Source organism: Tachysurus fulvidraco, chromosome 11 (genome assembly GCF_022655615.1).
Source record: "Tachysurus fulvidraco isolate hzauxx_2018 chromosome 11, HZAU_PFXX_2.0, whole genome shotgun sequence".
In the NCBI taxonomy this organism is placed as follows: Eukaryota; Metazoa; Chordata; class Actinopteri; order Siluriformes; family Bagridae; genus Tachysurus; species Tachysurus fulvidraco.
In genome coordinates, this window is record NC_062528.1 from 842,038 (window position 1) to 868,595 (window position 26,558).

General features: G+C 44.5%; 2 protein-coding genes and 1 long non-coding RNA gene across 6 annotated transcripts in view; 1 reads left to right on the top strand and 2 right to left on the bottom strand.

Annotated features, from left to right (window-relative positions):
- Positions 1-4,634: 4,634 nt before the first annotated feature.
- LOC113642524 lies at positions 4,635-7,588 on the bottom strand. The gene is made up of 2 exons (XR_003440579.2): positions 6,972-7,588; positions 4,635-6,919 (listed from the first exon to the last, which is right to left on the bottom strand). It is a non-coding gene; the product is annotated as an uncharacterized LOC113642524 (long non-coding RNA).
- Positions 7,589-7,592: 4 nt separating this feature from the next.
- Positions 7,593-22,352, bottom strand: irs1 (insulin receptor substrate 1). The gene is made up of 3 exons (XM_027146079.2): positions 22,207-22,352; positions 18,156-22,020; positions 7,593-7,741 (listed from the first exon to the last, which is right to left on the bottom strand). The coding sequence occupies exons 2-3, from the start codon at positions 21,403-21,405 to the stop codon at positions 7,737-7,739; spliced, it is 3,255 nt and encodes a 1,084-aa protein (XP_027001880.2). The 5' UTR covers positions 21,406-22,020; positions 22,207-22,352; the 3' UTR covers positions 7,593-7,736.
- A 1,360-nt stretch (positions 22,353-23,712) lies between these two features.
- rhbdd1 (rhomboid domain containing 1) overlaps positions 23,713-26,558 on the top strand; it is an 8,035-nt gene continuing 5,189 nt past the window's right edge. The window contains exons 1-2 of one of the 4 annotated variants that reach the window (XM_047820486.1): positions 23,713-23,779; positions 24,936-25,169. The gene's annotated coding sequence lies outside the window, so the exon portion shown is untranslated. Of the gene's footprint in view, positions 23,780-24,930; positions 25,170-26,558 lie in introns of those variants that run through there. The other 3 variants (XM_047820485.1, XM_027146081.2, XM_047820484.1) reach the window with 3 other exon arrangements.

The window sequence follows — 26,558 nt, forward strand, 5'->3', positions numbered from 1 at the left end:
CTCGGTGAAAAACGAGAAAGGTGACGAGATCTTCGTGAAGGACGTTTTCGATGAAAACGGTCCGGTTCCTTGCCGTGTTGCTGTGGATTACAGACTGAATCCGGTTACTGATATATTTCAGAAGGTTTGTAGAGGAACGCTGAGTGAGAAGATCCTCCTCCTCCTCCTCCTCCTCCTCCTCCTCCTCCTCCCAGGCAGTAACCAGAGCTCAGGATTCAGCTCTTATGTCATCGCAGGCTGTTGTTTGGTTTAAACATATACCATCTACCGTATGTCTGCTATGCAGCGACGGCGTCCTTCACTTTCTCCCTTTGCATCTATTCATTTCAAGGTCAGATGAGGACACATCTGTACAGCATTATCTACCAGACTGTAGAAGGGCCCCATCATACATCACGCCATAACACACACACACACACACACACACACACACACACACACACACACACACACACACACACACACACACACACACTGTCTGTGTCGCGTTCCCTTTCACTTTGGCTTGAAGCTACCTTTCATGGAGTTTTTTTAGCGTAAACCAAACCACACAAAACCTTTCGGTGTTTCTTTTCCTCTGTCTTCCATTTTATTTCTTCTCTCTATCCTTTCATTCGCATTTTCCCAAACTAATGAATTCATAAGAAGTAGCATTTAAAATAAAGACACTGAGATTAACGAAGGGCTCCAGGAAGGGTTTGATCTTGAGCTTTTATCTTCTCAGTGTTTGCATGGGTCTCCTCTGGGTTCACTGAATGGGACATGCAACATCCACTGTCTTGAACATTTGTGTGTGTGTGTGTGTGTGTGTGTGTGTGTGTGTGTGTGTGTGTGTGTGCCCCACAATAGACTTGCGTCACATCTGGGGTGAATCTCTTCCACGTGCACTTTTGCAGTATTGCTGTAACACTGCTCTTACTGGAAGTGAGTGAAGCCGCTTGACCGAATTCCCAGGATGGATTTTATTTAGATTTCTGCTGCAGAATGTCCACAGGTTTTGCATGCTATGCACATCGGTGCATTTCTTGATCGTAATCAAGGTCATGGGCATGTAGCCTATACCAGGAACACCAGCAGGAGATGGTACCAGAGCTTGACATGTTTCTCCTGCAGTAGATCACATCAAACTCTGGACCTGTCGGACTCGTCGTTATGTATCTCTTCTCCTTATGACTAAATTCCTCCTACATTTATTAAAACCTCATGCAATTAGTCACTAATATGGTAGCATGACAACATAGATACAGGTCAAGAGCTTCAATCATCAAACTTCACAATCCATCACAACCTGAGAATTTCCTATGAATGCAGAAGACCTCATCAGGTTCTGCTCCTGGCAACCAAGAACAGGAATCTGAGGCTACAGTGAGCACCGGATCCATTCATTCATTCATCTTCTACCGCTTATCCGAACTCATCAGGTCACGGGGAGCCTGTGCCTATCTCAGGCGTCATCGGGCATCGAGGCAGGATACACCCTGGACGGAGTGCCAACCCATCACAGGGCACACACACTCTCATTCACACACACACACTCACACACACACTACGGACAATTTTCCAGAGATGCCAATCAACCTACCATGCATGTCTTTGGACCGGGGGAGGAAACCAGAGTACCCGGAGGAAACCCCCAAGGCACGGGGAGAACATGCAAACTCCACACACACAAGGTGGAGGTGGGAATCGAACCCCCAACCCTGGAGGTGTGAGGCGAACGTGCTAACCACTAAGCCCCCGTGTCCCCCTGCACCAGATACAAAACATTATAAAAACATCGGTTGGATTTCGGCAATAATTCCTCCCTACTTCAGTAGGAATCTCAATCTACATCCAGGTTTCTGTGAAGCTGTGAAGACTTGAGCCATTTCTCTGGAGACTGCAGTGCAGGAAAAGCCATTTTAAACATCTGGCACATAGCGAAGGTTTAAAGCAGTCTGTATTTTTTTTAAGTGGACTTTTAATGAGATACTTGGGCCACATTCCTGACATTCTTATCACTCAGCCTCCAGGTTACCTGTAAACATTCTGTAAACAGGTGTGTGTGTGTGTGTGTCTGTGTGTGTGTGTGTGTGTGTGTGTGTGTCTGTGTGTGTGTGTGTGTGTCTGTGTGTGTGTGTCTGTGTGTGTGTGTGTGTGTCTGAGTGTGTGTGTGTGTGTCTGTGTGTGTGTCTGTGTGTGTGTGTCTGTATGTGTGTGTGTGTGTCTGTGTGTGTGTCTGTGTGTGTGTGTCTGTGTGTGTGTGTGTGTCTGTGTGTGTGTGTGCCTGTGTGTGTGTGTGTGTGTGCCTGTGTGTGTGTCTGTGTGTGTCTGTGTGTGTCTGTGTGTGTGTGTGTGTGTGTGTGTGTCTCTCTCTGTGTGTGTGTGTGTGTGTGTGTGTGTGTGTGTGTGTGTGTGTGTGTGTGTGTGTGTGTGTGTGTGTGTGTCTCTGTCTGTGTGTGTGTGTGTGTGTCTCTGTGTGTGTGTGTGTGTGTGTGTGTGTGTGTCTCTGTGTGTGTGTGTGTGTGTCTCTGTGTGTGTGTGTGTGTGTCTGTGTGTGTGTGTCTCTGTGTGTGTGTGTGTGTGTGTGTGTGTGTGTGTGTGTGTGTGTGTGTGGGATGGGGTTTGGAGGGACTTCAAAAGGTGTGACTGGGACCTGGAACTGAATGCAGACTAAATGGTTCCTTACTAATCTACCAAGCGAAAGTAAATCACGTTGCAGGAATGATAGTTTTTATTCCCTGTAATCAGCTGTCTGTCATGTCGCTGCATGCTTCCCTCCACAGTTCCTTCCTTCCTTTAGTATTTGTACCGGTTTCTATGTGATATCTATGTGTTTAACCTTTAAAGCGTCTGTATACGTTACCTCACGAGATCCTTCTATTCTGGGTGAGGAGACATTTCAGCCAATCAGCAGGGCTTCTGAAGTGTAAATGCTATAAGAGCTCTAAGTGGTGGCTGTAGGTCGACATATCCAGCCAAACCTCACCTCAGTGCATCTATAGCATGATGGACTACTGTATCATGAGCAGCTATCAGAAGAACTTCAGCGGAACCTGGTGTGGAGTTGGTTTGTTTCTTCTGCTACCATTTTATAGCATCTGTAAACATATTTCCGATTGCGGAGAATTTCTGAAATGTCCGTAGCTACACATAGCTTCTAAAGCGAACTAGTCAGGTTGTTTGGTTGACCTGTCATGTGCTAGCTTCACTGGCAGACTAGCATCGCATGCTAACTGTTAGCATCAAGCTTCGGTAAAGATCCAAGACAACATGGTCCGTACATAGTGAGGAACGGAACGTGTTCCTGTGATGTTCTGATGGATTTTAACCAGGATGAGCATGAAGTGTGTCGTCGTTATTGTGAGGTGATGTTTCACCGTGAGGACAGAAGCTTCTGGTGCTTCCTGTGACTAAACTGTATGGCTGATATTAGGATATTTTAAACAGGAAATAAGGTGAAATATATATTTGTTAATTTTGACGAGTTTCTGATACGATTACAGCAGCACCGGCTTCGGCGTATCGTCTGCTTTTAACTGCCGACTCGTTTGGAGGCCGTTTTGGAGGAAACTCTTGAATTTAGGCCAAAAATCAACTCTTCTGCTCTACTAACAATACACAGCTCCTCGAAGAAATTAGCACCAAATTCATAGGATTTTGATTTGACCGCAGTGTTTAGTCAAATTCAGGACAAGATGCATCGTGACATCATCACACTTCCGTTCACGTCTGGACGTCATCACGGACGTGTAAACACAGACCTCGCCGTCACACCGGCGTGCGTTCACACGGCCATTTAGATAAAGCTCATTGTTTTACAATCCTTAAAGGTGCGGTCTCCGATGTTTGAAAGCCAATGTCGACATTTGAAATCACCAAAACAAACACGCCCCTAACCCAAACGGGTCCCACCCCTGTATCGATAGCTCCGCCCACACATACATACGTATCCCGGGCGACTAACAGAAAGAAACGTGTCTTTATCATAGCTGAAGGGAAGAACAATACGATTGTAGATAAACAAACAAGCAAAAATGCCACACAAGCATAATGATGTAAAGGACAAAGGCATATATTAGTTCTGTGTAACAAAGCAAAACCAACGTTACTCACCTATCGAGAAGGAAAAAAGCGCCTCGGCGTCTTAAGTAAAGTCGGCCACGTATTCACAGGTTGGAGTTTCCCGAGTCGATAACTCCTGAGCTAAACGCTGTTACTACACAAAACGCGGTTGTAGCTGCCTCTCTACATTACTACGATAGAAAAGAGGTGTTATTTGTGTAGTAACAGCGTTTAGCTCAGGAGTTATTGACTCGGGAAACTCCAACCTGTGAATATGTGGCCGACTTCCTGCTCCTTCAGTTCTCTCCAGCGCTGGAAAGCTGATCCTATATTAACACGTCCTACTTCTTGTCCTTATCGTAAGTCTTTATTCTCTTTCTTTCTTTGTTTTTGTCCTCCATGTCAATGTTAAAACCGCTTTCTGCTAATGTCACACACGCGCACCGAACACTCTCTCCACCCATATTGCCCAGCCCCGCCCCTTTCTGCTCATTGGCTACACGTTTGTTTTTTGTTTTGGTTTTTGTTTATTATTCGGCCCGACTATTTGTCAGTCACCTCACAGTCTTCCAATGATCCACTCATTTCAATGTGTGTTACTAATTTTTATTTTTTTTACAATACAGTATATACAGCGGAAGACAAGTTAGGGTTCAGACCGGATACGTGAAGATACAAAAAATTTCCCAGAGTAAGTTACGTCTGCACTCGTTACCTAAACACTTCGTTCGCCGTTTTATTTTCACCATGAGTTGAAATCTTCCCCCCAAAACGTACAGATTATACAAGCTACAGTTTGGAACAAACATTTAAAATCAGAAGACATTTCCGATCCCCATGTGGACTGTATATCAAGGCACAAGGCAAAAAAACAAAAAAAAAAAACCCAAAAAAACTTAATTAATTACACAAAATACACAAGTGGCACATTTATTATCAATAATTTACAGATCGTCCTTGATGCATTTTCACCCATCAGCAGCAAATATGACACTGAGACTTTATAATAACGCTAAACATTTTTGTCTTAATTCTTATAGACACTGAGAGCAGGTCAGAGGAAAAAATTGTAATGCAAAAATAATTTGAAATTTAAAAAAAAATAATAAATAAGATTTTTTTTTTTAAGAAAAAGAAAAAGAAAAAAGTTGCAAACGTGTACCGGCTTCTCAGGTCGAAGAGCGTCGCAGCGTAAATCGTAGACCGCTAAAGAAACGCTTCTACTGCAGGTTCAGTCGGACGCGTCCGGGTTCAGACCGCTAGCCAGCTGGCGTATTAATCTAAAGCGATGTTCGTTTGCAACTTTCTAAATGAACAGGATTCTGTAAAACTTTCCATACAAAATTGAACCGTCAACAAACGCTCTGATGCTACTGATGACCGTTAGGTCACATTTAACGATTTTCTTCCCCTACAGTAATCGCGTGAGGAAGCTATTTCCCCGTTTAAGGCGTCGGGCGCTGCAGTGGTTGTAGGATCCAAGCTCCTGACCCTTGGAATCATTTACACATTTACCAAAGGATTAGAACAAAGTGTGTTTCATGGGAGGTGAAATAGATTTCAGAGCCATGAAGCGATCAACACGGGTAACCTGATTCTTCTCAGGTGTCGTGTTACCTGCAGTGTCACATGAACCTCAACATGAGTTTCGTACCATGTGGGAGATCACAGAAACTGTAGTGTGTGTGTGTGTGTGTCTAAATGAGTTGTGTTATAATTACAGGTGGTAGCTACAAGTAACCCTCTACATCGCGGATAGGTGAAAACCTCAGGTACGCGTGATAAGATCGACCGTGACAAAAATAACGGATTTCATCACACCGTATGAAGAACGAAGGAATATTGCAAAAGGCTTTTTACGCCGTCGTGCCCTCGTGTCTATAGCAGCGATCGTGTGTGCCGTAGGTAGCTGTAGGTAGTCGTCGAGTCAGACAGAGGAGCTACGACAGCGGCTCGGACGAGTCAAGGGTGAACAAATCAGTAGACCAGGACGAGAAGGTTCCAAGGCGGAGATGTTTTAGTTACTAGGTTCAACAACCAGGGAAAAAAAAACGATTTTTTTATTTATACGTTAAAAAACACTGCAAACCTCGGATGAGAAGATGCGGTCAATAACGTTAAAGGCTTTAAAAAGGCTAATTTTTTACTAAAAGTAAAAAGGGTTTCACTAAAAAACAAATCAAAGAATTTGAAGGATTTCAATTCTAACATAATTCTAAAAAAAAAAAAAATCGTAAATAATTTGTAAAATTTCTGTTCACGTTTTGATCGTCAAAAACTTGAGAAAATTTCAAGCGTGATCTCGAACCAGTTGGTTTATATTTGGTGACGCCTACAGAACCTGTTACCCCCCCCCCCCCAATTTATTTTGTCCTGATTAAATACATTTTTAATGTCCGAATGTCATTAAAATAAATATTCATTAAATGAGTCTAAATGAAATCAATAAGCGATTTAAAAGTAATAAAAAGCACAAAAAAAAATAATTAAATAAATAAAAAAAATTGTACGAATTGCGGGTGAACGGTTGAGTCTGGTATTATTTTAAAATACTGACCGATTTTTTTTTTTTTGGTACTGAATTTTCCCGAACGTCGTGAATTTCTGGTTGTGAATTTTTACTCTTGTTTTTGTCTGTATTAATTCACATACTTTATTATATTAGCTTAGCTGCCACTTACCGTAGCACATTAGTTAGCACAGGACTGAGCAGTACACTGATTTGTCCACCCATGATGTACGTGTTTACGCTGGAAATGTGTCAGATCTGGTAGAAAAACACTGCGATAACAGAAACTGTGTACCATCGACAGAGAAGACTGAATTATGCATCGGATTGACGAGGACTTTCCTCCGTACCTGTATTATTTAACACCTGTACCATCGGATTGACGAGGACTTTCCTCCGTACCTGTATTATTTAACACCTGTACCATCAGTCACATAAATATCCAAAAATATCTCTACAAGTAAAAGCACCGTTTGCTGGAGCAAACATCCCGTACCCTCGTGCAGAGGTCTGAACAGTGAAATCTTAAGAGAGAGACATACTGATGTGAGATCAGTTAAACGTTAACGTGTTGTTTAATGTTTAATGGCTGTATGGAGACGTGTTCTGTGTGGAGACGTTTGTAAGGAGTCCCCAGTGTGAGGCTGTCGAAGGTCGACGGGTTTTAAACGCTACGGTTCCTCTGTAACGGTGAAGAGAGAGACACAGTTGCTTGGAAAGTTGTACTTCCTGTTATCTAACAGGCGACGACGCTGATCCCTGATCAGTACGGTCACTCTGAGGTTCAATGGTGTGACCCCCAGGTCCTGAGGGACTCCAGGTTTTTTTAAAAGCCAGCATTCTGGAAGGTCCCAGTGTGCGCTGTGAGGTCTGGGTAACGGGGGAGAAGAAGCTGAGGTCCGATTCAGTCAGGCTGATGGAGTGTCACAGGGAGGGAGGGAGAGGGGGGGGGATACAGAGAGCTAGAGAGAGAGAGAGAGAGATACAGAGAGCTAGAGAGAGAGAGAGATACAGAGAGCTACAGAGAGAGAGAGAGAGAGAGATACAGAGAGCTACAGAGAGAGAGAGAGAGAGAGAGAGAGAGAGAGATACAGAGAGAGAGAGAGAGAGAGAGAGATACAGAGAGCTACAGAGAGAGAGAGAGAGGGAGAGAGAGAGATGGGCAGGAAGGAGTAGCTGCTTTTCATTCTGTGGGCGAGATAAAAAAGAAAGAGAAAATCAGAGATATGAAATAACATCATTTCTAAAGTGTTACAGTAAATCTGTTTGTTTAAAATACCCCAACACCCCCCGAGCTGCCCCAAAAGGTGCTGCAGAAAAGGGGTCGAAAGAGAAGACGTTAGTGCTCCCTGGGTGGGAGGGGCCAACTCTCTCTCCTGTCAATCATAGCAACACTAGCCAATCGTGGCAGTTCTGTTAGCTCATGGATACATTAGAGGGCAGATAACACCCCCCCCCCGATAATTAATCCAATAACGTGCACTACCCAGCCAACCAATCACGTTGCAGCAACACAAACCACACAATCCTGCTCACACTTCTGATCACTGAGTGTTGGCTTCCTACAGCACATGCAACTTGAGTACGTGTGTTGAGAAAGAGCTGCACTCGCACCGTGACGCACTAGAGGGGGAGGGATGTGGGGTTTATGGTGGTGCTGGAGGTATCATTAGTGAACATTGGGGCCTAAAAGGAGGAGGCATGTTTGTTTATCCTGGTGTAAGTACAGCTGCAGAAGAGCCCCGGCATGGAGAAACACAGCCTCATCTCCAAGGAGGAGGAGGAGGATGATGAAGGGAAACCACTTCGGCATGTTTCAACAAGCACCATATCATAGGGGCTTTAATGGGAAGCGTGTTTCCATTGGAGTGGGGCAGAAATGCACACGAGGTTCGGTACACAGACTGTAGAAATAAACTAGTACACTAACTCCCATTCCCATGTAGCACATCGTGTCTGTGATGTTTCTTTTAAAGTGTTTAACTGCAAGATGTCAGCATGGACACCGTTCCTCATGGCCAGGAGGAGGAGGTGTGTCCATTCCATCACTAGTGTAAGAGGTCAGTGATGTTGGTGTTCCTGTAAGGTTGAGGTCAGGGCGCTGTGTAGGACACTGGACAAATCCCTCTACATAAACCCAGTGATCTGTGTCTGTATCAGCGGGGAATGGCGCCGGACGGATCCTGCCCACGTGACGGATCCTGCCCACGTGACGGATCCTGCCCACGTGACGGATCATGCCCACGTGACGGATCCTGCCCGCGTGAGGGATCCTACCCACGTACGCCGTCTACAAGAAGAAACCTACTTTGCCATGACAGACATCGGCTGGATGGAGAAAGCAGAAGAACATAATGCAATGCTCCTTTGACTTTCTGCACAGGAGCATTTTTATGGAACAGATTTGGGTCTCGATCGTGTTCCTCCAACTTCGGAGCAACGATCTGGTGAAGAACTAAAACGTGGTGTGATGGTCTGGTGTCCACTCTGTGCTTTTGGCCATAGAGCTTAACTTTGTTCTGGTAAAAATCTTTCTACCTTCAAACCAAGCTGGAGATTAATCACAGAAAAATTAGGATTTATTTGTCTCCTCAAGCTGAAAGTCCTACACGTCCACCAGACGACCGCAGAAAACAAAACAAGATCCAAACAAAAAAACAGCTACTTGCTTTGGAACATTTTGTCATACGTGAGCTCTCGGTGCTTTCACCGTCAGGCCGTGGAGTCAAACGTACTGCACATGTGCCTCGACTCAAAGCTGAGCAAAGTGGACTGGGCCTCAGCTAAGAGCCAGAGAAGTAGCGGTTTCACTGAAACCTCATCTATAAATACAGCGGCGTAACGAGGCACCCTCGGTGCGGAAAAACATGAAAGTCTACCTCACATCCTCGCGGCGAGCGCTTTTATAGTAGCCACTGTCTTTAGAGGCAGCCTCCTTTTTACTTAGAAAACCAGCGAGCTGGAGGAAATTGCAGAGGGTAAAATTAAAAGCTGCCGCGCTGTGCAAACACGCTGTGAGGGAATGGAAGGGGAGGGGAGGGGAGGGGAGTGGAGGGAAACGCCACTCGGAGCACTGCTCCGCCTCAGAACGTACGGAAAATGGGACGACCCCAACAAGGAGGCTGGAATTCTCCGAAAAGCCGCCGTAAACAAACGGACAGCCGTTAATCACACTTGGTCATGTCTCAGTGAAGAAAAACAAAAACGTTTAAGGACGGCAGGTCCGTCAGAACTAGGGTCGCAAAATCCCGGGAATTTTCAAGGCTGGAAACTTTCCATGGGAATTAACGGGAATATATGGGAATAAAGTGGGAATTTAAAAACGACATGATTTAATGCAGTTTAAGTTAAATCTGTACCCTGAGTTCCTCGGTCACTTGCACACAGCACACTGCATACTGGAAGGCCATTGAGGCCAAACCCCCTGCAGGTACTTACGTTCTTCCATAACATGCACAGTAACACTTTATTTTAGGCTCATTTAACTAGTTGCTTATTAGCATGAATATTAATAGAATATTGGCTGTTTATTAGTGCTTATTAAGCACATATTAATGCCTTATTCTGCATGACCTTATTCTACATCCTTAACTGTAACCAATACCTAAACTTAATAACTAATCATACTAACTCTTAATAAGCAGTAAATTAGGAGTGTTACCACATGCACAGATCATTTGATGACTCCCCCCTCCCCCACACACTCACTCGCCCTTAAATAAAAAAAAAACCTCTATAAAATAATGTTTATTACAATTATTAAGTTTATGATGTTTATTACAAGCATAATAATGTTTATTATGCTTTTGTGTTACTTTTACGAAACAATCAATTAAAGTTCTCCTTACAATTAAATCGGTCAAGACGTCATTTTTAAAATGTGTATTACTTTACATGCACGTCTGCTTATGGCCAAACTACATGTTTATTTATGTTTGTATGTGATATAGTTTATATAAATTTCCCTATATTTCCAAATAATTCCCAGGGTTAGGGTTAGTAACAAAACCCCCAAATAAATCGAAGGTAAATGAGGCGGAGTCGGTCAGTGATACCTCAGAAAATGTCCTGGATTCAAAGGAATGCAAGAACATGTCCCGGAGAAGCGGCTGCTAGTCGGAGGGGACAAGACGGCTGGACGGATCCTGCTACCGTACGCAGGGAGAAACATCTCCACATGTGGTCCAGACCACACCCACTTTACCTTCAGAGACCATGGATAAAGATTTAGAAGTGCTATTTGTTTGGGACTGATGGCGCTCCATAGCAGAAAACTCCATCCCAGCTGTAACTAAGGGGCTTTTTACACCCGGTCACTTCCTGCGTTTTCTGTGATCCGATATCTACCCGATGGTAAAAAGACCAGGTCTAAATGCCCTCAGAAACGTTTTGGAGACGGATATAACCCTGATGGTACAAACCCCTTCAGGAGGTGGTCTGGGACGCGTTTCAGATGAAACTGGACAGGTGTAAATGAATGTGGTTGTTCAAGCCACATACGTCAGCGCTAAACTCCTCCCAAACGGAACTACGTCACTCGCAGGTGACACACGAGTCGCGCATCGCGCCAGAAACGGAAATGAGGTAAAATATATCTGCATTTTGGGCGGGAGCAGAAAGATCGGATCGATATCGGATTCGCCGAGACGTGTTTATGCGCCTGATGTAAATGGTACAGTTTAAACAAATCAGATAGCTATCGGATCAGAGATGACACGAAGTGACCGGGTGTAAAAAGGCCCTAAAAGTCATGACGGATGTCTACAATGCAGTCGGAACCAGCCGCAGATTATTTTTAATCCCAAAGCCCAAAAGTAAATACACCTCGAAACACAAATAACTCCAGTCAGTGACATCGGCTAATTACCCCACAGATTGGAGCGTCACAGTTAACCCTGTGGTGTTGCTGAGATTCGGCTTTAAAGGCAAGTCTGTTGATGCTAACATATCATTTAGGTGTGTGTTGAGAGGACAGAACGTGTCGACTTTCTGCAGGCCGTGTAAACGCGAGGTGATGCGTTCGGGAATGCGAACGTTTCCCTGACGTTATTATGTTAGCTAGTGGTTGTTAAACATGTGACTGGACCTCAATGCAACGGAGCTTCGCCGTACCTGGTGAGCTAGCTAATAAACATGGGGGTGCTTTTTATATATTGGTATATAAAAGGTTTAAATAGTAATTACATGTAAGCAGTTATGTGCACATGTGTGTGTGTGTGTGTGTGTGTGTGTGTGTGTGTGTGTGTGCATGCACAAAGGACCATACTTTAATGGAGAGATATTTCCCTACTTGTAGACGCAGTAGTAGTTCCTGCCTTTTACAGTGTGTAACTCCTTATAAGGGCATGAGAGAGGGGGTGGTGCTCATCCTCTAAGAGCTCAATGAACTAACGTCATTCAGTTAGGCACGTATGCCACACACACACACACACACACACACACACACACACACACACACACACACACACACACACACACACACAGAGCCCAGCCAAGGCTTGAGCGTATGAAGACAATTTTAGCTTGATCACACACACGCACACGCACACACACGCACACGCACACACACACACGCGGTGGTGGATACAGTTACAGATGTGTGACCAGTGTGTGCTCTCACTGACGTCAAAACACAGGTCATATTCACACACGGGGAACATTTCTGCTCATGAAAAAACGTTCACACACACACACACACACAAAATCTATAACTGATCATGTGGAGTATCCTTGCAACACTTGTGGGTGGGCAGGCACACACACACACACACACACACACACACACACACACACACACACACACACACACACACACACACACACACACACAGAGCACATGTAAAAGAAATCAGAACAAAAAAAGCCAAAACAGACGTACACCTCATTTTCAGAGCTTCTGAAAACAAAGCCCTAGTATCAGACTGTGTGTGTGTGTGTGTGTGTGTGTGTGTGTGTGTGTGTGTGTGTGGTGGGAGAGACCCTGTGTGCCAAATACCATTCCCTTTAGCAAAGGAAAAACTTCCATCTACCCCCCACCACACACACACACACACACCAGATGTTTAGCCTATTTCAGCAAGTTGAGACAGATACACACACACACACACACACACACACACACACACACACACACACACACACACACACTCTTTCATCTCTTCTTCAAATAATAGGAATACAAAAACACAACACGCAGGACTACTGAAAGACTCAGGTGAGCTTGACAGACACGCAGACACACAGACACACAGACGCACAGACACACAGACAGACACACAGACACACAGACAGACACACAGACGCACAGACAGACACACAGACAGACACACAGACGCACAGACGCACAGACACACAGACAGACACACTGACGCACAGACACACAGACAGACACACTGACGCACAGACACACAGACTGACGCACAGAAACACAGACAGACACACAGACACACTGACGCACAGACACACAGACAGACACACAGACAGACACACAGACGCACAGACAGACACACAGACGCACAGACAGACACACAGACGCACAGACAGGCACACAGACGCACAGACAGGCGCACAGACAGGCACACAGACGCACAGACAGGCACACAGACGCACAGACACACAGACACACAGACAGACACACAGACAGGAACACAGACAGGCACACAGACAGGCACACAGACACACACAGACACACACAGACACACACACAGACACACAGACGCACAGACGCGCAGACACACAGACAGACGCGCAGACACACAGACAGACGCACAGACACACAGACAGACGCACAGACACACAGACAGACGCACAGACACACAGACAGACGCACAGACACACAGACAGACGCACAGACAGACGCACAGACACACAGACAGACACGCAGACACACAGACAGATGCACAGACAGACACACACAGACGCACAGACAGACACACACAGACACACGCACAGACACACACACACAGACGCACAGACACAGACAGACACACAGACAGACGCACAGACACACACAGACGCACAGACAGACGCACAGACACAGACACACACAGACGCCCAGACACACACAGACGCACGGACACACACAGACAGACACACACACAGACACACATAGACGCACAGACACACACACAGACGCACAGACACACAGACAGACGCACAGACACACACAGACGCACAGACACACACAGACACACAGACACACACACAGACGCACAGGTCCACAGACACACACGCAGACGCACAGGTCCACAGACAGAGAGACGCACAGACACGTACAGACACAGACACGGAGAGACGCACAGACACACACACAGACGGCCAGACACAGACACACACAGACACACAGACACACACACAGACGCACAGGTCCACAGACACACACGCAGACGCACAGGTCCACAGACACAGGGAATCGCACAGACACACACACAGACACACACAGACACAGACGCACAGACACACACAGACGCACCGACACAAACAGACGCACAGACACAGACACACACAGACACAGACGCACACACACACCGAATCAGACACACAGACACACACACACAGATGCAAAGACTCACAGACACACACTCACACACAGACAGACACACACACGAGTTAGTGTGAGAGAAAAAAACAAGAGAGAGGTGGTGTAGACATGCCTGAGCGAACACACTTGACAAAGTTTCCATTGCTGCAGTGACCTCAACGATGAAGGCTTGCTCACACACACACACACACACACACACACACACACACACACACACACACACACACACACACACGTTTCCTCCATGTAAACACAGTACAAATTAAATATAAACACACACACAATAATACAGTTACACACAGAAACAAAGCATCTGAAACTGCAGCTTAAATCCCAATGTCCCCAAGAAGGAGTGTGTGTGTGTGTGAGAGAGAGAGAGACAGTAAAATGAAAGAGAAAAAGAAAAAGAAAAGAAAAAGAGAAACAGTAAAATGAAGAGGCAGAGACAAAAACAGAGGTGATAAAAAGGAAAGAAGCTGGAGAGAAAGAGAAAACCAGAAGGAGAGAGAGAGAGAGAGAGAGAGAGAGAGAGAGAGAGGTAATGTGAGGACACGGTGGTGAGGGATCTAAGTGGGCTCTGAGGAGCTCCTCCAGACCAGGGTGGAGTGGAAGCTCCGCTCTGTGTACACACTCAGTAATGATCAGTAATGAAGTTCATAAAGCATCTTTAAAGTTTCTCTACTGCAGTGAAGCTTCTGTGGCATGTTTATGACTGACAGACACAATAAGCGGAAAGCACTCGGGGGGGGGGGGGGTGCTGTTACAGGGTGGTGCTCTTACGATCCATCGTGGGAATGATGACTTGAAGGTGATTAGTTTCCTGTTACAGCATGTCACCAAGTGTCAGTCGTGACCCCCTGGAGACCACCGTCCCTGAGCTCCGGCTGTCTACAGATGGAGCGATCGTCCACACCAAACTACAGCGATCGTCCACACCAAACTACAGCGATCGTCCACACCAAGCTACAGCGATCGTCCACACCAAACTACAGCGATCGTCCACACCAAGCTACAGCGATCGTCCACACCAAACTACAGCGATCGTCCACACCAAACTACAGCGATCGTCCACACCAAACTACAGCGATCGTCCACACCAAACTACAGCGATCGTCCACACCAAACTACAGCGATCGTCCACACCAAACTACAGCTATCGTCCACACCAAACTACAGCGATCGTCCACACCAAACTACAGCGATCGTCCACACCAAACTACAGCGATCGTCCACACCAAACTACAGCGATCGTCCACACCAAACTACAGCGATCGTCCACACCAAACTACAGCGATCGTCCACACCAAACTACAGCGATCGTCCACACCAAACTACAGCGATCGTCCACACCAAACTACATTATCTTCATTTTCCATCTTGAGACGATTAAACAAAAAGCGTGACGTAGTCGAATTTCTACTCTGATCAGTCCAGGCTGATCGAAAGGAAAACTGGGTCAATTCTGTATGAGTCAGAGCACAGTGACTCAGAAAAGCGAGTCACTGCCGAACTCGCTGCTCGTGTAGCAAAAGCTGATGCAACATTTTTCTCCGAGGAGAACCTCCCGTTCTGTAGGAAGCTGTAGAGCAGCATCACATCAGCGCTCCTGTAACCAGACCCCATCTCATCAGACTATAGACTTTCCTTTTGTCCGTTCAGAATAGATGGGAGAATGGGCGGAGCTTGCAGTCGTCTCATCTTGACCCAGCCCACTGGAGAACTCTGTCACCCCACCCAACCCCACCCCACCCGATCCTTCTGCCAGCCGATCGGTGTGCGGCCCCGAGTCGATTCCAGCGACTCGCTTGTGAGGCCCCTTAATATGCTGTGACATGAAAAAAAAAAGCGAGTGCTGTGGCTATGGAGTAACCATGGAGACCGGTGCCGAGGGCAACCAGCTGCAGTATAGCGCACACCTATAATTAAAGCCAAAATATTCAAATACGCAAATACACAAATACACAAATACACAAATACACACATCCGCCAAAAATAAACAACAATAAATTGTTTACACACCACCGAGAAAACATCGACGGACGCAAACATTTGGGTAATATGCAAAAAAGAAGTGTGTGTGTGTGTGTATAAAATTATACAAATATGTGTGTGTGTGTGTGTGTGTGTGTGTGTGTGTGTGTGTGTGTGTGTGTGTGAGCAAAAGAGAGTGAGATAGGAAAAATGATACTTGGAAAGGGTGGGACGCTAACTTGTCTCACCCTGATGTGTACCCCTGAAGAAATCTTTCACCTCCGAGAGAGAGAGAAAGAGGGACAGAGAGAGAGAGAGAAACAGATAGAGAGAGAGAGAGAGAGAAAGAGAGAGAAATAGAGAGAGAGATAGAGAGAGAGAGAAACAGATAGAGAAAGAGAGAGAGAAAGAGAGAGAAAGAGAGAAAAAGAGAGAGAGAGAGAAACAGATAGAGAGATAGAGAGAGAGAAACAGATAGAGAGAAAGAGAGAGACAGATAGAAAGAGAGAGAGAGAGAAAGAGAGAGAAAGATATATATATATAAAGAGAGAGAGAGAAAGAGAGAAAAAGAGAGAGATAGAGAGAGAGATAGAGAGAGCGAGAGAAAGATATATATATATATATATATATATAGAGAGAGAGAGAAAAAAAGAGAGAGAGAGAGAGAGAGAGAGAGAGAGAGAGAGAGAGAGAGAGACAGATTTAACTGCATGAGGAGCATTTCATGTTCAGTGTAGCTGTGTAACAAACACCTCTGAGCTTCTGTCACTGCTGTGGCCTCTCAGAGGCAGGGGGTCCGTAAAAGGTTCACATGCACAGAGCTCTCTCTCTCTCTCTCTCTCTCTCTCACACACACACACACACACACACACACACACACACACACACACACACACACACACACAGACACACAGACACACACACACAAAGTTGATCTTTAGTTCCTACAAAAAAGTGACAAGATGGTGACTGCACCCAAGTCATCGGTTCACCTTCTTACTGTTCACACGAGTCAGTTGTGTTTATAAACAACACAATAACTAGAACACAAAAGCAGCACAACTGGAACAAACCAGACGCTTACGATTACTGGGAAAGTCCTGAATGGCCAGTGTGCTTGTTCTGAGCCAAGAATGACTAATATCGCTAACGGAACCTTGACTTTTTGTGTCACATTTCTCTTGTTCACGCCAGAACACAACACAGCTACACAACACAGCTACACAACACAGCTACACAACACAGCTACACAACACAGATGCGCCGAAACACGCCACACTGCTCGGTCAATCTACAGGACGATTAGCGTGATGACGTTAGCAGGAAATCTGAAGCATTGTGTACAAATGAGGCGAGAGAAAGAGCTAGTCGAGACTAAAGCGCCGCCGCATCACTCTGTTTAGGAACCGAGTGCATCTTCAGAATTAATCCCTCGAACAACAAGAAACTCCTAGACTCACATTTATAGACTATAACAAGCTACAGCTTTATTTTTCTGTATATCGATATGCTGATTTACGTAAATCAAATCAGTGTGTGTTTACCGCTGAAGCTGTGAGCGGCCGTGATGCTTTAAAATATTTATCTATCTTTCTTATCGAAGAACAAAAACTCCAGAGAAAATCTCGCACACAGAGCTGTTGTCAGGAAGGCTGATATTAATCAGCTGCTGTACGAGCACAACTGTGTCAACACTTAGTGCTGAGTCACTCGCTCAGGCTACTGAGGACCGACCCGGGCAGAAAGATGCACAAAATGGATCCGTTCGCTGTTCGAGTCAAAGTGCTCGTCGTTGTGGTGTGACCGAGTGTGAGCAGGTCAAGCTCCGTTTACAGAGACGCACATGCATCAATCTGTGTTTGTCTGTCACGGTGTGAGGGCACCTGGACCGTAGCTACACCCATCTGAAGCGAAGGGATTTTCCGCCGCTTTATAAACTGGAGCTGTTTTATAAACAATACGACATGAACGTTCCTTACCGAATGCAGTGACGAGATCTCTCACGCTCACTTTTTCCACACAAACAAAATTTAGATTTAAAAAGCTTTTAAAGCTGATAGTGACAAAGAATAATCATCAGTTGAGGCTTACCTTCTCTATAGGTGAGGTTTCCTCTGGTATCATCCGCTTTCTGAAAGTTTATACTGGCGTAGGGGCTCGGTTCCTCCACCGCTCCTACCGCGCTGAGGTCCACCTGCCGGGTCTGGAAGCTCGAGCTCCAATCTTGCACAAGCGTTTCTCGGTTCTGCGCCAGATCCAGATCGATATAGTTAAGGTCGTTTTGGTTCTGAGGGTCAACGTTAGGTGTAGTGCTAGCAGCAGGTGTAGCAGTGTTGGTGCTGGTGGTGGAAGCCTCTACAGGCTTAAGCCAAACGTTCTCAAACGAAGCAGAGCTGTGGCGTTTGACGTCTTCTGACTGAAAGCCTGTGGCTGTGCTTACGGCCCCTTTGGTCGTTGTGGAGGAAAATGTTTCAGAGCTGTGCCGCCTTCGGCCTTGCGGGTCGACCCGGATCACTTTGGCACCCAGGGTCGGGTTTACCCGGGAAAAGGCACTGAGATCTGCCAAAGGACCGATAATCACAGGCCTCCCTGGAGCTGCACCTAATGTTGGGAGGACATTTTGTGACTCGGAGCAGAGCAAGACTTCCGGGTCTCGTAACAAAGTATTTTGAAGCGTCCTCTGGGAGTCAGGAAAGGCTGTAGAGTAGGAGCCCAGTTGCATGCTCATGTAGTCACGTTCGCGAATATTTTCAGAAGGCAGGTGGGGCGAGGAGGCCATGTTTTCTGAGGGACCGACAATGGCGTAGCCAGAGGAATCGGATGCTGATTTCCTAGACGGTGATAGCAAGCTCTGTGAACCCAGCTGCATGTTCATGTAGTCGGAAGAAGTGGGTTCCAATAGAACGTCAGCTCCGTTAAGAGCGAACGCGGGTGAAAACAGTGACGATATGCTCGCCGAAAACGCTTTGTCGTTAAACTCGATGTTGACGTACTCTCCCGGACTTTTGGGCTCACCTGGAAAAGGGCTGTCACGCATCCGTGGAAGAGTGCTAGCTCTGTTAGCATCCAATGCTAGCCTTGTTGGGCGTGCTAGCCTAGAGTTGACCTCTGAAATCTTGGGCCTGACAGAAGGTTGTTGTGAATTACACTGACCACCCAAACTGTCACTGCTAGCTGAAGATGAGGAAGAGTCAGCACAAACCAGGCGACCGCCGCCAAGCGACTTCCGTAAGGGGCTCTGGTCCTGTTTCCTGTTGGCATGTTTGAAGGAACGCGGCAGAGAGTAGTAGGCGTACGCAGGCCTGGGAAGCTCGTCTACAGGATTAAAGTAGCAGTCCGGCGGCGTGCCGGTGGTTGAGCCGCTAGCAGGAGACATGTTAATGTAGTCTCCACATGAGGACACTTTCCCCTCTGTGCTCTCTACAGACAGAGTGGGGTTTATGCCATTGGTCCATATCTTTCTGTAGTTTGTAGAAACATCTGGAGAACAGCTACCACTCGGTGACATCATCATGTAGCCATTGGAGTCCACTCGTGAGTGCTGTCGTGGGTTGATAATCTGCTGTGGAGCCGAAACACTTTTTGGACTCATAGGCATGTAGTCTCCGCTGTTTCCCGTTACCACTGCAGGAGCTACACCCGGTGACATCGGCATGTAGCCGTCGTCTTTGTGACTGGGCTCGCTGCCACCTTTCGCCGTCGGCATGTCCGAGCATTCTTCGGGATAGGAATTTGTGGACAAGTTCCGAAATATTGATGGCGACGAGGATGATACAGATCGGCTGCTACTGTATGTCGGTGTCATTACTGTATATTCATCCAGAGACACGACAGGTGACTGTGAAGGTGTTGTTTGGTGGCAAGAAGCCTGGGGTGACAGGGTGCCAGAAGAATGAGTCCTTTTCCTGAAACATTTCTCCAAGTCTGGCTCATCCATATGAGAGAGCGTTCCTCTCGACTGGCTCCCAGTACTAGTTAGTGAACCAGACTTGGTCATGCATATGTAGTTATTCAATTCCTCTTCCTTGGCAGGAGGGGTATGTCCAAATGAGTCAGGGGTCACGCTGCGGAAGGAGCTTCGGAAATCACATGGACTGGAACCATATTCATCAGAGGAGATAAAGCCTCCGTCACTTGGTGACCCTGATATTGAGGCACTGGAGCGTCGGGGGAAAAGACCATCACAAGTGGAGCCGTGTCCACTAGTGCTGCTGGAAGACAGACTTACAGGGCTGACAGCCGATGGGGAGCATCGTGATGTTGGTGTGGGGATAGACCTGCTATGGTTTAGCGGTGGATGCAGTCTGGATCTACCTCTGTGCCTTTGGGACTGTGGCCTAGACGATCTCGGACTACTGGGGCTCCCGTCGACCGACGCTGGTCTAGACATGGTTCCTTCTCCGTCGCTGGATGCCCTGACTCTGAACGATTGGCTGTGTCTGCCTGGGCCAGCCGGAGACGTCGCCGTCACACTTTCGGCCCTAAAGCGCCTTCCCAACCCAACCTGACTCGGAGGAGGGTTGTTGTGATGATGCCTCGTCCTTACCGGCACAGAAATGGGGTTGGAGCAGTTAGAAGAAGACTGGCTTTTGCTACGGGGTCGAAACTCTTCACTCATGGCTTTCATTGCTTCTAAAATAGTCTCATGCATGTTCTGAGCCACAACCGAGTCATCAACCTGCATCCAAAATTCACCAGGTCCCGTCACCGCCGATCTCCCGACTTCGATAAAAAAAAAATTCTCAGAGTGGCCGCACCTCCGGATGTTCATTAGCTGCAAAACAACCGCCGCTGCGTCGGAATTGAGTTTCACAAAACCCAAAGTCTTATTTGTGAGACACAGTCTGTAAACGCCGATTAAGTTTTTGGTCTGTCCGAGTCCCTTTGGTTTCAGAATAACTTGCCATACTTCCTTAAAGGCTGGCCCGGGTGTAGTCTCTCCATAAATATCATCTCCGGCGCCGTTGCTCCTTGCGCTTTCGTGGACCTTCCCTCGGTTGTGGAGGTCTACGAGTGCTTGGTACCATGCATCCTGCTCCAGCTCGTTGTCTGCAGCGACTGCAAAGTATTCGTCCTTGGTGTACAGAGCCACGAGGTATTTGTTTTTGGAATCCGCCCTTTTGTTAATATTGAAGCAACTCTCGAGTGGGATTGACCTTTTTGGAGCACCAGATTTCTGTTTCCATTTTTTCTCGTTCTCGTAGTACTCCAACCTGGAAGGTCCGGTATCACCGGCAGTCCGCAGAACAAAAAACCTTTTGTGCATGCTTTTGGGTTTCCTTAAATAACCCACCTTTCTCACATCCGAAAAACAAGCCTTCTCTGTACACGGGCTTGCCATTTTTTCTGGGGAAAATGCACTTTTTTTTAAGATTGCATTGATTTTCTTTAAAAATGCGAAAAGGGCAACGAAAGCAAACTCTTTTCCATTGGGAATAAAACGCGCTCGTGCCGAAGTTGTTTTCTTCCAGAGGCTAAAGCTAATGGTTCAGCAGCTCGTGCCAAAACAAGCACTGTAAAGATCTCACTGAGGTCAGTTCTTTATCCCAGATAAGTTTAAACAGCTCATTATGAACTCGATAACGGTGAGGAAGGAACCCGTGGAGCTGAAGAAGAAGAAGATGAAGATGGAGAAGAAGAAAAAGTCTCCTTTAGTGTGGAGTTCCGTGCGCACCGGCACAGTGAGAGCGCGACATCACACACGCACGCACGCACGCACGCATCCGACAGTTAATCCAAAGCGCACGGAGTCCCGTTCATCAGCTCTACGGTAAAATACACCTCCGTCCGTCGGCACAAAAACAACGGCAGCACGCGCGCGGATCCCCGCAGCCGAGTCCCTGTCCTGCCCCGAGCAGCACTGAGCACGTGACACTCCAATGCGTGGCCGCGATACAATGGAAGCCCCGCCCATCCCGCGTATTCATTGGACGTCAGGCTTGTCCATCACCCGGAACTACGCGCGAGGGAAAAAAGCACAACAACTAAAAGTTTACTGTAGCCGAAGGCGTAATAAAGCACTACAGCTATAAAACACTGGTCTCTTCACCTGAAGCCTTTTTATATCGCATCTGTAACACTATTCTCATAAAGTGTAATCATAATAATACATAAAAAATAAAGAGATTCTTTATTATCTTACTGTTTTGGTCCAAAAGCCACCATGACATCATCTGAAGCTCCGCCCACTTTGCACGCGCTAATGCTATATAATCTACTAATGTTCTATATAAATGCTAATGTTATATGTGCACTAATATTATATATGCGTTATCTCTCTCTCTCTCTCTCTCTCTCTCTCTCTCTCTCTCTCTCTCTCTCTCTCTCTCTCTCTCTCTCTCTCTCTCACAGTCTAATAACAATTACTATGTAAACACACCAAACCAAACAAAACCCTCGTTTTAAATGTTATTTAATTTTCCCCAAACCATTTGACTAGTTCTCAAACATTTGTATTATGAAATTAGACACTTGAATTTATTTCTAACATTATTTACAAGCACGATAACGTTTAATGTCTGACCCCTTGTCTATGCTGTACAGAGCCCTGGGAGACCCGACATGAAGAACCATAAAAACTCTATAATTAATAATGGATGAAGTCCATGGGTGTGACTGGGGGCATCTTGCAGGAATACTGTTCACTCTGCTCACTTCAGGCTGAAACTCCAGCTAAGTGAACACACACGATGTGTATGATTGTGAACACACAGGATGTGTATGATTGTGAACACACAGGATGTGTATGATTGTGAACACACACAATGTGTATGATTGTGAACACACACAATGTGTATGATTTGCATGTTGATATAGAAAATAACACTGTACCTTTTAATGATTGTACTGTTTCTAACCTGGCCCTGTTTCCCTGCCCGGGTGTATAAGCATGAGATTGTACACATGCAGTCCGTTACCATGAAGAAAACTAAAGAATAGAGAGATTTCAGCCCAGACTGGAGGCCATTTTGAAAAGCAGCCATATTACATCATCATTATTGTCACCATTATGCCATTATGATAATTGCCATAACTCTCAATTACAGTAAATTTTAGCAGCAAAAACAGAGACATAGTGATAGACAGAGCAAGAGAGAGGCAGTGAGAGGGGGGGGGTGGAGGTGGAGAGAAATTACTGCATTACATCATAGCACAACTGGGTTCAGAGAGTACAACCCAGACACACACACACGCGCACACACACACACACACACACACACACACACACACACACACACACACACACACACACACACACACACACCTTCTATACCTTATTTTATACTCCCCCCCCCATCTTATTAATCAACAGAATCAGATTCAGAATCAGGTTTATTGCCCAAGTGTGTTGATGATGACACACACAAGGAATTTGGTTCCAGCTCTTTGTGACTCTCAAAAGTACAGAAATATCGCTATACTATACATTTAGCTTTTAGACACAACAATACAGACAAGACAAGACAATTTGAGACAATATAGACAGTACGAGTATTAAATAATACTTTGATTATTATAGTTTTATAACATTAATAATATATATAATATTAATATTAAAAAATATAAGTATTCTATATTACTAAGTATTCAAACATTGAGCTAATTATTTAAATGTGTTCCATAATACAGTGTACTGTATCTTCCTGTGCGATTGTGCCTGGTGATCCACATGGGGATTGGCTCCAGGTTCTCTGTGACTCTGGGCAGGATAAGAGGTACAGAAAATGGATGGATTTGATAATTGCTTACTGATCCCTGGGCTAACTCGCACCTACAACCAGCTTCGTTTACACACACACACACACACACACACACACACACACACACACACACACACACACACACACACACACACACAGAGAGAGAGAGAGAGAGAGAGAGAGAGAGAGAGAGAGAGAGAGAGAGAGAGAGAGAGAGAGAGAGAGAGAGAGAGAGAGCATGCTCATTCCTGCAGTTTCTGCACTGTTTCTGGCCCCTGGGTTGCTAGGACAACACAACACAGACACTGCCTGGTCCTCTAACATAATTTACATACTCCCTAAGCACCATTCAATCTCCTATAACTTTTAACTAAATTCCTTTCCAGGCTCTAATTTATCTCTCATACACACATTCAGAATGATGTCATTATTAGTAAACAACACCCGACGATGCAAAGGGCCGCTGTGATGCTACAGTATACACATCACTGTTAAAGTGTCTCATCAGTGTTGATAGTGTGGAGTTGGATATTCATGATGTTTAGATATATATGGAAAAAAGTCTCTGATAGACAGACATACAGACAGACAGACAGACAGACAGATAGACATACAGACAGACAGACAGACAGACAGACAGACAGACATACAGACATACAGATAGACAGACAGATAGACAGACATACATACAGATAGACAGACAGATAGACATACAGACAGACAGACAGACAGACAGACATACAGATAGACAGACAGATAGACATACAGACAGATAAACAGACAGACAGAAAGATAGATAGATAGATAGATAGATAGATAGATAGATAGATAGATAGATAGATAGATAGATAGATAGATAGATAGATAGACAGATAGATACAGACAGACAAGCAGACAGACAGACAGATAGATAGATAGATAGATAGATAGATAGATAGATAGATAGATAGATAGATAGATAGATAGATAGATAGATAGATCAATTAAAAGTAAAATGTGACAGTATAATGTATAATACATTTAATAATAATACTTAATATAAACTAAAATGCATTATTTAAGCTCATAAAGTAATTCAGCTTGTGATTATAAGTAGTTATAACTACAAAAGTCGTCCTAGAGAATATAACATATTGTTTCCGGTTCTTTCTATTTTTATTTTTTTTTTCAGGAAGCTCTGAGGGAAAGCTGCGCGAGCCACCATTTCGGTTTGTTTACTTCCGGTATGGCGCTGATGAAATGAAATGAAAAGTCTCAGTATAACATGTAACGTGTAAAGTGGCTGTGATGCGCTTGTGGGGTATAATAACGCTGTGAGAACCGTGTGAGCAGTTATAACGCATCAGACTGCTTTAAACTCTCCGTTATTCGGAACAGACAGTTAAAGCAGGACAAAGTTTACACGGTAAGAAAAGTAGTGCTTCATTGTTTACCTCTGGGGACCTTTTATATGTGTTATAATGCATATTAATGTGTGTTTATTATAAACTTTATATGTGTGTTTATAATGCATATTAATGTGTGTTTATTATAAACTTTATATGTGTGTTTATAATGCATATTAATGTGTGTTTATTATAAACTTTATATGTGTGTTTATAATGCATATTAATGTGTGTTTATTATAAACATTATGTGTGTGTTTATAATGCATATTAATGTGTGTTTATTATAAATTTATGTGTGTTTATAATGCATATTAATGTGTGTTTATTATAAACTTTATATGTGTGTTTATAATGCATATTAATGTGTGTTTATTATAAACATTATGTGTGTGTTTATAATGCATATTAATGTGTGTTTATTATAAACATTATGTGTGTGTTTATAATGCATATTAATGTGTGTTTATTATAAATTTATGTGTGTTTATAATGCATATTAATGTGTGTTTATTATAAACTTTATATGTGTGTTTATTATAAACTTTGTGTGCTTATTATAAATATAATTTTTTGTTTATAATAAATATTCACATGTATTTATAAATATTAACTTGTATTTATAATAAACTTTAATGTGTTATAACTCTAACATTATAACACTAACATAACTAACATTATAACACTAACATTATAACTACATTATAACACTAACATTATAACTACATTATAACACTAACATAACTAACATTATAACACTAACATTATAACGCTAACATTATAACGCTAACATTATAACACTTCATTATAACACTACATTATAACACTACATTATAACACTAACCACTATTCAGTTCCGGTATCTTTTCAACACACAAATGAACATTTAAAGTTAAAATCCGCACTGAAACACTGAAACAAACCAAATCTATTTCTTTAAAACGTATTTTTGACGTGTTAATGTCGCCACGTGGCGAGCTTGTTATCGCGTTTAATAATAAAGTGAAAACTTTCCAGTTGATTTTCAGTCACATCTAAGATTTAATGAAGACTGAAATGCTGCCATAACTTTCTTTTTCTTTTTATTTTAGTGAATATCTTTAACTGACACGTCACTGTCTGTGTTACCCATAATTCCGTTTGACTTTATCGCCACCTAAATAACGAGTGATGCAGCAGCGCTTTAGTCCTCCCCCGGCTGGTCTCTCTGCTCAGACCAATAAAAGCTTTGAAGTTCACGCTGGATTTCTGGTTAATGTGACTTTAAATGATAGATAGTGAATTATACATAATTATAATATCTAGAGTAGATATAACGCGAGTGTGGAGCAGAAGTGCGATGTGAACACACACAGTGTTAGTGAGACGGTCAGGATCCTAGTGGAAGTGATGTGAACGTGGCTGGAAAA

Bases quoted from the DNA above. Each gene is read 5' to 3' on its own strand.
- irs1 (XM_027146079.2), bottom strand. From the start codon at position 21,405: ATGGCAAGCCCGTGTACAGAGAAGGCTTGTTTTTCGGATGTGAGAAAG.